This window comes from Leiobunum rupestre, chromosome 7 (assembly GCF_980474605.1).
Source record: "Leiobunum rupestre chromosome 7, qqLeiRupe1.1.hap1, whole genome shotgun sequence".
In the NCBI taxonomy this organism is placed as follows: Eukaryota; Metazoa; Arthropoda; class Arachnida; order Opiliones; family Sclerosomatidae; genus Leiobunum; species Leiobunum rupestre.
In genome coordinates this window covers 3,793,992-3,806,016 of record NC_143390.1, presented here as the reverse complement: position 1 = coordinate 3,806,016, position 12,025 = coordinate 3,793,992, and the positions used below count along the sequence as shown (strand labels likewise).

The following is a 12,025-nucleotide window of genomic DNA, read 5'->3' as shown; positions in this document are numbered from 1 at the left end:
TCAGCGATATATTTCCAACGGATTACGTTATTTCCGTAAAATTCTAGAGTCTCGTGTCCTGTGAGTCCTTTCCAAATTAGTTTGAGGTCTTCATCGACCCTTTTGAATTACTTAGCGTTATCGGTATATATAATAGATGGTTTTCCTCTTCTAGCGATGATCCTTCTGAGTGTCAATAGAAACTTGTACGAGTTTAGTGAAGGTACCAGCTCCAAATGCACGGCCCTTGTGACAGCGCACGTGCAAAGGCAGACATAAGCCTTTTCTTCGACATTCCCTATCATTACGTTAAGAGGTCCACAAAAATCGATCCCCACCACTTCAAAACATGGTGCTGGTTCGATCCTGTCTCGAGGAAGGGGTACCATGGGTACGTCGCCTGGTTTGGAACTGTATTTGGTACAAATTACGCATTTCTTTACTACTTGTTTGACTTTTTGTCTAGCGGAAATGATCCAGTAGCGACCTCTTGTTTGCGTGAGTGTACTCTGAATCCCGGAGTGATATACCTGTTCATGGCTTCTCTTGACAATTAAATTCGTTAGTCTTTGATTTTTGCTTAATATGATCGGGTGTTTCTCTTCCTCCTTTAGTCTGGATTCGTCCAATCTCCCTCCTACTCTTAAGAATCCTTCTGTGATAATCGGTTTCTGATCCATCTAGCTTCGGCGTCACACATTTCTTCAGTGGTAATCGGACCAGTTTTCAGTTTTCCTTTGAGTTTTAGGTCAAGGTATCTCAACATGTAGGCAGTAATTCTGAAGGCTTTATTTGCAGAGTTATATCATGTGAGATCTATCAATATGTGAAGGCCACCTTCGTTATCTGCTTCTAGATTCACGGTAAGACCTATCAGTTTCGTCTTTCTTTCGGCTTCGGCTTCCTTGCTGAATTCTCCGTATAGTTTTCTTTTGGGCCAATTTTTCCGATCTTCCTTTAACCACGTCTCTTTGATTATTAAATCTTTGGCTTTAGCGCCCCTTGAAGGTATGTCTGTCCACGCCTGCGCAGTGATTCCAATTATGTGTTTTTGTTAGCTGCTGTATCTCCGTAGTTCTGTTCCGTACAAATGGAGGCCAACATTTTTCGGTGTCCTTAATCCAATGGAGCGCGTCCATCGAATCGGTCCACAGGAATTTGGAGATGTTTTCATATTGGAATGTTTCTTCGATATGAGAAAGTAGGCGGGCGCCCAATAGGCAAGCCATCAGTTCGAGACGAGGAATTGTTAAGTTTGGTTTGAGTGGCGCAACTCGAGATTTCGAAGCGACAGATGAAACACCAATTTCGTTGGACGAAGTGACGGATCGAAGATAAATTACAGTGGCGTAAGCTTTACAACTGGCGTCACAGAATACGTGTAATTCTTGATAAATAATATTCTCTTCGGTAAAGTAACAACGGCTTAGATCAATTTTTCTTATTGAAGGCATTTCCTGACGCCATAGTTCGAATTCTCGTTTTAGTTCTGATGGTAAATCGTCGTCCCATTGTAATTCTGGTATCTTCCAAAGTTTTTGGAACAGCATTTTGGCGCGAACTACATAAGGCGAGAGCATTCCAATAGGATCGTAAATTTGGGCAACCGCACTCAAAACGTGTCTCTTCGTCGACCTTCCTTCTTCTAGTATTTCGGCTAGTTTGCTGAGATCGAAAGTGAATTTGTCGGTGTTAGAATTCCAAAGTAGGCCCAGTATCTTGTTGGAGGTATTTTCGGTTTCTCCGTCGAGAATCATTGCTTCCCCGTTCAAAGCTGCGTGTTCTCCCCATTTCTTTCTTAGTTTTGGACAATTAGTCTTCCACTTTCGTAGCTTCATGTTAGCATCGTCCATGATTTTCGAGACCTTTTTTGACAGTTCGAAAGCCCTTTCTGTGTTCCGCGATCCACTAGCGTAGTCATCGACGTAGAGAGAGTTGCTTAAGGTTTCAACTGCCATTGGTTTGGAATCCTTGTATTTTTCGATGTGTACCTTTATGGTGGCGGCGAGCAAGAAAGGGCTTGCGCTCGCTCCAAAAGGTACCCGAGTCATCTGAAGATCTTGAAATTCATTGTCCAAAATCCGACCGTTTTCCTCCTTCGTCCATAGAAATCGGACCGAGTTGCGTTCTTCTTTCTCTAGGACGATTTGCAGAAAGGCTTTTTCTATGTCCGCTTTTATGGCGACACAGTGGTTTCGAAACCTCAAGAGCATGTTGAGGATATCTGGATTTAGACTTGGTCCTCTCGATAGGCAGTTATTGAGCGACAGGGCTCCTTTGACGTGAGATGTTGCGTCCAATACGACCCTGAGCTTAGTCGTAGTTCTTTCTTCTTTCAGAACTGCTTGGTGGGGGATGTAATAGGTTCCTGTAGGCTTGATTTCTGGATCATGGACAATTTCAACCATGCCCAGTTTTAGCTGTTCGTCGATGACGTCCTTGTAGTTTTGATAAAGTACCGGATTGGCCTTGAATTTCTGTACCAATTTTTGCATTCGTGTAGTGGCGACTGTCAGGTTGTCTACCAGTTTGTCTTTTGGAACGACCCATGGAAATGTAACGTGATAACGTCCGTCCTTGAAGTTAGTTTGTTCTCGGAATTTCTGCATGATATAGTCGTTTTCTAGATCGTCCTTTGTTGTGCCTTTAATTCCGAGCGCTTCGATTTCCCAAAACGCTCTTAGAGTTTTCGATACTTCAGCTTCGTGGATGCTGACTTTAGCTACTGACATCTTGATAGTATTTACCCCGCTAGGAGTAGTGCTCAATGGACCTTGGATGGCCCATCCTAGTTTAGTTTCTGCGGCGATTAGGTTCTAGGTAATTCTTTCTATAGCTCCTGTTGCGACGTCAAAGTAATAGTCTACTCCTATTAAAACACCTATAGCTGACACAGTGTGCGTGTCTTCCGTGGGTTCATCCGCTAGTTCATAGCCTCTTGAGTTTACGAATGTCATAACTTCGCTACAGTCTACCAGGGTCAACGCCCTGCAGATGTACGGTACTTCGACAGCCAGTATTTCAATTCTCGGTCCGTTTCCTCCCCTCACGTTTTGAACGGTAAGTTTAACAATTTTTCGTTTGACTGTAGTTGGTTTCTGATTTCCAAAATTTTCGACTTCGACGTCCATCTCTCCGTGAACGGGTAACTCTAAACTTCTAGATACCTCTTCCGTGACAAAAGTTCCCTGGCTGCCGTTGTCCAATAGACATCGTACTATTTGACTGCGGCCTGTTTTCTCTGGGTTTTCTGCCCTAGCTTTAGCGGTTTGTAACAAGACGGTCTTGTGTAAGCTGACGACTCCCGACGTGACCTTGACTTTAGTTTCCTCCCGTTTGCCTTTTCTCGGATCAGAAAAGTCTTTGGCTTCAGCTTTGTGAGATTGGTTTTCTGGACAAATAGCTGAGTTGTGTCTTTTTCCACAGATTCTACATGAGTTGAATTTTGAGGTGCAGTTTCGGCTTTCATGACCTATTCTTGAGCAAACGTAACACCTATTTTGGTTCCTAAAGACGCGCGTTTTTTCTTCTAGAGTGTAGATTCCGCAATCGTTCGTGGAGTGAGCTGATGATTTGCAGAAGATGCAATAGACGCCTTTGGTTTTCTCCGATACCTTCGTCGAGAACACCGCCGCTGCCGGGCGCGATCTTCTTTCGCACGTTTCGTATTTCCCATATCCGGTAGCTGAATTTTCTAGGGAGCTTTCTCGTGTTTGCGTTACGCGTTTCTCGGCGGTATCACTTTTTAGAACGGCACATATTTCTCTCGCTTCAACTTCGCGTCTTATGAAATTCAACAAAACATCCACATCAAACTCCTCATTGGCTTTACAATTCATAGTACGCTTTAGTCTAATTTCGTATGGCAACGTGCCTATTATTTTTGAACACAAAGATATGCCATTGGCAGTGGTGTCGACGTCAAGCGCTCTAAGGCTTCTAATATTCGACGTGAAAGAGTCGTATAATTTTCTCAAAGCGTGCGTATCGTTTGAATTTTCTAAGCCCTTAATTCTATGGAATTTGTTCATGAGTTCATGAATCACTAAGTGTTCTTGACCGTATCTATCGTTAAGTAATTAAATCACGACATCGTAATTCTCGTCTGAGGCTCTTAAACCTCCTATAATCTCTCTAGCATCTCCTTCCAAATAGGAATCTAGGTAATAAAACATTTCTACTTTTGAAAGTCCCTGCTTTTCTTGGACTGCTGATTTGAATTGACTCCAGAAGCCTGGCCAGTCCACGTAGTCTCCCTTGAATTTTCTTATTTGTAGCGTAGGTAGTCGACACTCTTCTTTCCTCGGCTGTGTAGATTCATGGTTTGATGAACCGCTGGCCAACGGACCTCCGGCATTTGGGTTCAGCGACTGTATCTTCTTGTTTGCTCTGGTTTTTGCCAAGTCGATCTTGTCTTCGTATTCCATTACCGTCGATAATTATTTCATCAACGTCACGTCTTCCTCTGTTTCCACGGGCGGCCATAAGGTCAAGATTTGAGAGTCTAATTCTTTTAGTGATTTTTCCTTTATGCGGATTAGTGATAGCTGTTCTTCGAGCGATAGAACCGTAACTTGAGGACTTCTTAGTAAAGTATCGATCTGCGATGTAGCTGTAGTAATGTTCTTCCGGATAGCGGCTCTTATACGTTTTTGTTTGTTTATATCCATTTCTCACCTTCGTTAGTAGTAGCACTTCACAAGATAGTCCTTAACGAATCCCGGGTTTCGGCACCAAAATTATGTAGTGACTATTTTAGAAACGGAATAGCCCGTCGCGTACTTGTGGGAGAGCGTTTAATTATTCTCTAAGCTAATCCTAATCGACTGAAAAACTAGGATCATATATAAATTGTTCGCTAGGCTTAACCGTCGTAATTAAATCCAAAAAAAAACGTTAAGAATAACTTTCAAATATATAAGCTTTTATTCAAGACCAATTTCACACGACCGCTCGTGGTAGAATTCAAAACACAACTCTCCTGCCTTTTTCGCGCGTTCTTAATTTTAAAGTTCAAAGCGCTAAAATATATTACATATACAAATGAATACCTTTTATATATATTTACACCTACCTTTTTTGGAGGTTTAAAACTACTTTAGTTTATGGTTCTACATACATTTAATTCTTAGTTTAGTTTTTATTTTGGTTTTAAGTATAATTATTTATTTTAATTTGGATGAAACGACCTATTTTTGAACAGCCCCAACTGGAACTGGAACTCTTGTAATCGACGAAGTGAAAGAAATCGATAAAATTATGTGGAATAGCAAAAACCACGAATTCGTAGGATTTGCTATGGATGAAAATGACTGGCCAGAATTGTAGGATATCTATAAAGATTGTACGAAACAAGCACTTTCCCCCACCCGTTTTATCTTACAATATTTGTGGAGATATTTAACTTCTGGGATGGACTTCATTGGGTTATATTTCACTTCAGCGAATACCTTTAAACAAAAACCAATTGCTACTACTTTGTACCAACCTCCCGACGCCTTTGAGTTGTACCGTTTTAAATGCATTGGAATTCGATGGCGCAGTGGAAAATCTTGCTCTCATGAAGATCACTATGGGTGTAAATGGCCCTTTCGGTTTCAAAATTACCCATGAAAAAGTGTTCGACTTTTCAATCCCCTTTCTCAGAAACGCCTCGACTCATTCTTTGGATAGTTTGCCCATCGCACGAGTTGAAAAATTAAGTTGGGAAACTCTACGCATCTAGAAAAGATGGCCCTAAGGCTTTTTTTAGAAATGGTGTCTCTTTTGGCTGACCATATGTTGAAAACGTGTATAAGAGAGATGACGAAAGGACAAAAAATTCGCAAATGAGGGTTGCTAAGCGATTGTTAAAAAGTTACATTGAGCGATATACTTGGACTCGTTTAAATGTCGCACCAAGTAAAGTTCTTCAGCAAGAAGAAGTATTGAGTGAACTGTATGGATTTTCTGAAGAGAAAAGTAGCTGCAAACTGAAGCGTAGCAGTGCGTGTTATCAGTTGTTTGAAAATGGAACCCTTAGGGCCTGTAGCAAAAGTCTGCTTTGTTAGAATCACACATGTTAAATTCAATGGGCTAGGGCTTTTGCAACAGGCCCTTAGATCGCAAAGAGTATTTGTAACGGGGAGCTATGTCGGGAAGCCTCGGTGGGTTTATTTATTGTATATTTGAACCACGTGTGGAGAGATGGCGCCACCAGTCCTGCGGCGGGTATCTTATCTGGAGCTCAAGGGTCAGCGGCGGCGGGCTTTTTTGGAGCAATATAAGGAACGCGTCAAGGAGGCCGCCGGGCACTTCTACCTAGGAAGAGAAAAGTGTATTCTCTCTATACAAGCTCCCCGTTTTACCTACAAATATGGTCTGACGAAACGGAGTCAACGGTCCTATGTTTTTTAATAATATTATTTTAAAAGTGCTTCGGTTTTTAGTAGGTTTACCTAAAGTATAGATTCTTTTGGTTTTACAAATGGGAAAATACTGTTGTTTTACGCAAAGCTATAGCGGAGCCTAAAAATGGAAATATCACAACAAAATCTAAAAAAATAAGGCTCTTGATTTTAGAAAATGAAATGGAATAAGGTTTTACCCAAAATTTTAATACAAGATTAAAAGTTAAATATCACAATTAAGAATTGCAAAGAATTGTGTTTTTGGTTAGGAACATACATTAGGAACTATGCATAGTTTTAATCACATTTTTAGAAATCTCTTTCCAGTGTTTTTTACGTTAGAAACTTTGGTTTTGATTTTTACTTCTTCGGGTTTTTCTTTGCATTTCTTGCAGCTTTTTTTCGTTTTCGTCTCTTTTCTCAGGGACACTGCTTTTAGAGATTCTCTCTTTACCTTTTGAATTTCTGTTTTTAGTTTCCCGTTGAAAGCTTTGCCCTTGCAGTTCATGGAAATTTGACGTATCTTTCGTAAGGAAACTTGAGCCATTTGACTATCTGAACCCCAAAGGTAACACCAAGATTTGACTAGCTTTTCACTTTTTAGCACTTTTTAAGAAAAGTTTCTACCTTATCTTTAGAAATTGATGTAACTGTTATATTTTTTTTTCTGGAAGAATTTCTTGGATTGCCAATACAAAAGCAAATGCTTTTGGTTTCAGTACCAATAATCCACCCTTGTTTAATTGTTCGCTCCACTTTGCGAAATCATTTGATTGATGTTTTTTAATTTTGATACAGTTATTAATCAGTGACTTTGAAGCAAACCCGTAAGCTATAATTAACTGTCGGAAGATGCACCCTCCGATATGGTGAATTACGTAACGCTCCTTTTGTTTTCCTTGTTTCTCCGTCAATAGAGTATGTTCACTTGTGTTACTAGTTCTTATTTTTTCATCTACATTAGATTGAATTTCCATTACCACCACCTTAATTAACAAGTTATTGAAGAATCTTCGTAAGAAACACTGTATTAGTTGTTACTGTTCAGCATCTCCCAGCAAATCAAATCCCTGTGTAATTAATTATTGAATTATTGGCAAATGTTTTAAAATTTAAGTAAGAGTGGAATATTGAAATTAGTTTACATCTATTGGCAAGCAGAATCCAACTGAGCTTACGAAGCTGTCGTCACTCATCTACTTTTGTCTTTTATCTTTTTGTCTTCAAAAACTTTCAGAAAGTTCAGTACGTTATCCGAAAAAACAATTTTATCTGCATGAGTTTTAAGTTGATTTATGCAAGCCTTGATGAATCATGAAAAAATGAATGTGTTAGTAAAAAGTTAAGACCACATTGTGACAAAAAAAATTACTTACCTCAAGTTCTTTACTAATGCTTTGCGTTATAACTGTACTTGGATTTTCAGCTGAAGTTCTTATTATCATGTCAATGTGGTCAGTAAACAATGAACTTACTGAAGTCCTTTTTGGTTTAGGCATAGATCCTATAATTATAATTACAACCATTAAAATAAAAATGATGGGTTTAGCATTTAATTACCATTGTGTGTCTTTCCAACTTTATGGGTGTTCTTTGAAATTACACTATAATTGTGGTCTTTCAGTATATTTCTCATATTAGCTCCTGGTTTTCGTCTGCGGTCTTCCTACTCAGCTCTTTTTAGGACTCATATCATAATCACTAACAGATACCCTAGCAGACGATTAATAGGCTAAGAGCGTATAAATAACTCCGCTATAGATGTATAGTTTACTATGTTCAACATTTTTTCGTTGTCTTGCCTGCTAACCCCGCATTTCCTCTCCAGGGTGCCCGCTTTCATCCTCCTAGCTTCTACTTTGGGTCCAGACTGACATCGTGCGTTATCTGCTGGTTGAAATAGAGACTTTTAATCGTTTAAGCACGTGTTTTTTAATTAAATTCGGTGTGAACAAAACTCAGCGATCAAACCTTGATCTCCCGTACCCCTACATTTTGAGTTTGTCATCTAAAGTACTCCATGGAAGAAGGCTTTATGTTTTTTGAAAATTGGGTGCTAGATATTCTTATTTTAAATTTAATACTGTAGTTAGCTTTACCCGTAAATAAAATCATCGTTTAATTTTTTTTCTTGTTTTGGTAGATCTTTTCTCACTTTTAATATCACAATATTCAAATTCACTTAATAGTTTTTTTTTTCTTGAAGGCTGGATTAGCGATAGTTTTTCTAAACTTTCGGTTTTGACTAGCGGCCTTTTTCTTTCAAGATTAGGTGATTTCTCTAATAAGCATGCGTTGTTCATGTTAGTATTTCTAGAATGCACTGTTGATGCAATATCAGAGATTGAGGAATTTTGTATATCACTACATACCGCAGTTTGGAAGTTATCACAGAGGAATTTGAAATTTATTTCTTCCCTGGCTTCTTCTCTAAACTAGCCTTCTTATTTTTACTGTTATTGGTAATCTTCTTAGCTGACTTTTCACTTCCACTCTTTTTTCTTCCCTTTCCTTTAAACTTAACAACTGATCCCGCAAGGTATGATCGCTTTTCTACGTTTCAGATTGCTTGATATAAATTCTTGAATGCGAGCATGAACCATTTTTCTTGTCCATTCTGTGTACAAATTTTCTATACCAAGATTTTCCCAGTCAACGTCCTTAGCAAAAGCTTCATAAAAAATCTTTTTAGCATTCTCAGTCTGAAGAATGTGAAAGGTTTCTTCGGCAAATTTCTGAAATAAGAAATAGAGTTCAGACATTAACTAATTAACAATTAGAAATAAAAGCGTGAAAAACCATCAGGATATTAATTACCTTTATCATATTGGATCCGTACTTTATTAAGGAGGTCTCGTTTGCAAATTCGCATACCTTTGCATTAACCAAACGAATAATTGTATAAATATTGCTTTCGGAAATATCATGTTGCCATTATCCCTTATTTTGAGATCAATTGGTAAATCTTCTTTCTCAGTTTGTCATTCTAACTACTGCGGTACACTTCAGTTAGTTTTGATCAATTTCTCTCTTTTTAAATGAATAATTCACTTTACTGATCTTGGTTATATTTGCGATTTCCCCAAGACATCCACCCCGAGCTTGTACAAAGCAGAATTTGCTTCTTCCATAATCTTGATTACGTTGTTATTCACCGACTCTTTTTCAGCATCCTTCGTCACTGTAGGTTTCAGCTTCTCGGGATATTTTTCTAGGACTTTACAAAAGGTCAGCGTTTCGGAAGTTATAATATTAAGCAGCAAAGCTTCGTCGTGGCCAGAAGTTTTGACAGATAGGTGTCTTAAATTTCTAGCTTGACTAATATAGTTTATATTAAATTCTGACCTTGGTTTGTATGATCTAATTTTAGCTTGATTTATTTCAGTTTCTTCTTCTTTGGTATTGCAGGCCTAAATTTTTCTCTCTGAGTAGCTCTACTAGGTAAATTCTTTATGGTTTATAATTCTAATAATACTAAATATTATTCTTTCCATTTATTAACGAATGGTCTGGTAAGATATTTTTTAAGTTATGATTCATCTACTGGTTCCATTTTGTTCAGATGCTGTGGGTACCGCCTAGTTCAGAACACTTCCAAGCCTTTTTTGCAGACGACATTTCTGCCGATTTTCTTAAAAGAAAAAAATTCTTATAGACTCGTAATTTTTCCTCTAGTTGCGGGAGGCGGAAAATTATCACATTTCAGAAACGCATTATCGCCCAATTTTGAGATTTTGAGTTTCATTACCTTTTATACTAATTTTAAGTCGCTGATTCTTAATTTCAAATCCATTTATATCTTCTAGATTTCGAGATATTGTAATTGACAAAACGCATTTTTAAGGCAAATATTCAAAATTACCGCGCAGAAACGCATTATCGTGCAGGAAATAAGCAGCTGCTTAGGACGTAACGTTGGAATTGGTCCGATAAATTTTTCAAACGCGATAGCATTGTCTGCTAGACTTTCTCGTCTTCTGAGTCTTCTCGATTAGTTTTAGGACTCACTGGGCCAGAAGAATGGCATCTTATGCACTTTATCGTGATGCTACGGATCATTAGTAAGTATTAATTTACCAAATGAATATTATATTCAAATATTAAGTAATATAAACCTAATAACCTAATATTGATAAATTTTTTTTATAAAAGCTTTGGCTTACTATGTTTTGTTTTACTTTTTCCATAGTGATAAAGTTATTGAAGTTTCCATCCAAAATGAAGTGATTTTAGCTGAAGATGAAGAAATTGTGGAAAGTTGCAGCGGTACTTCACTGAACTACGATGATCGTGCATCTCTTACCACTGTGAACTATTTTTCGGAAGAGTCTGATGGAAGTTTATATGATGATCGTGATCACATGTATTCAAGAGGCTTAAACAACAAAGAAGCTCCAATCCAATTGATGAAATTATTTGTCGAATCCCCGTGATTCATAGATTATTTTGGATGGAGCTGCCAGAAAACAACCACAGCGATGACTTACTAAAGAGTCGTGGATTGGCCGAAGAATAGAACGTTATATAGAATGTTATGGTATAATGTAAATTAGTTTTAATAGTTTTTATGCTGTGAAAAAATGTTCCTTATTTAAGAATATTTATTTTAACAAATAAAATGTTTTTATTTTAATACTAAGCTTATTTATAATTAAGTTATGACAATATATAACGTTAAGATAATAGTTACTTTACTGAAGTAATTCTTTACTACTTATTTAACTTATGATAATATATTTATAATGTTAAGATAGTGACTTTATTTAAGTAATTCTTTACTACATTGAGAATTTTATTATTTATAATTACGCAGGAATTAATATATATATATATATATATATATATATATATATATATATATATATATATATATATATATATATATATATATATATATATATATATATATATATATATATATATATATATTAATTCCTGCGTAATTATAAATAATAAAATTCTCAATGTTATGACTACAGGCTATCAAGGTCCTGTTATAAATTAGTTGACGTAAAATGCTACGGCACCGTCAACAACGGGTTAAATGTATCCCGTCAATAATGTGAACCAGATTGAGTCATTCTTAAATTGGATGTCCGAGGGCTGATTATTCGTGGCCTCGGTAGTCCAATGGTTGTGGCGTTGGGACGGTAACCCAAAGGTCGTAGGTTCGATTCCTGCCCGAGGTGAAATGATTTTTCTCAGTCACTCTGGTATGGAACAATACGCAGAGGTATTCCTTGATTTGAAATGAAACTTCTATATAATTCTTTACTACTTATTTAACTTATGATACTATATTTATAATGTTAAGATAGTGACTTTACTTAAGTTATTCTTTACTAATTATTTTCCTTATATTTATATTTCCGATTATAATCAGAAATGCAACAAATTGCATTTAATGCGTTTCTGTTTTGACTCAGGAGTTGGAATTTTGGTGAAATACTGCGCAGAAACGCATTATGTGTTTATAATGCGTTTCTGCGCAGTATTTTGTTCTTTTGGGAACGTTCAAAACGCATTATTCAAACATCCAAGTAATTTAAGTCATTGGTAATGTCATATTCGGAATCTTCGTAAAAAAATACCCCAAATCACTTATTTTTTCTCGTTTCTAGTTAGTTTAATTTTCCTATTTTTTATAAAAATCACAA

The 12,025-nt window shown here is 37.2% G+C and overlaps 1 protein-coding gene and 1 long non-coding RNA gene across 2 annotated transcripts; both read right to left on the bottom strand.

Moving 5' to 3' along the window:
- Positions 1–784: 784 nt before the first annotated feature.
- On the bottom strand, positions 785–2,711 carry LOC149933922 (uncharacterized). Its single transcript, XM_090153360.1, has 2 exons — positions 1,068–2,711; positions 785–1,003 (listed from the first exon to the last, which is right to left on the bottom strand). The coding sequence occupies exons 1-2, from the start codon at positions 2,709–2,711 to the stop codon at positions 785–787; spliced, it is 1,863 nt and encodes a 620-aa protein (XP_090009486.1).
- A 4,864-nt stretch (positions 2,712–7,575) lies between these two features.
- Positions 7,576–8,022, bottom strand: LOC149933921 (uncharacterized). The gene is made up of 3 exons (XR_016472196.1): positions 7,929–8,022; positions 7,745–7,850; positions 7,576–7,671 (listed from the first exon to the last, which is right to left on the bottom strand). It is a non-coding gene; the product is annotated as an uncharacterized LOC149933921 (long non-coding RNA).
- Positions 8,023–12,025: the final 4,003 nt, after the last annotated feature.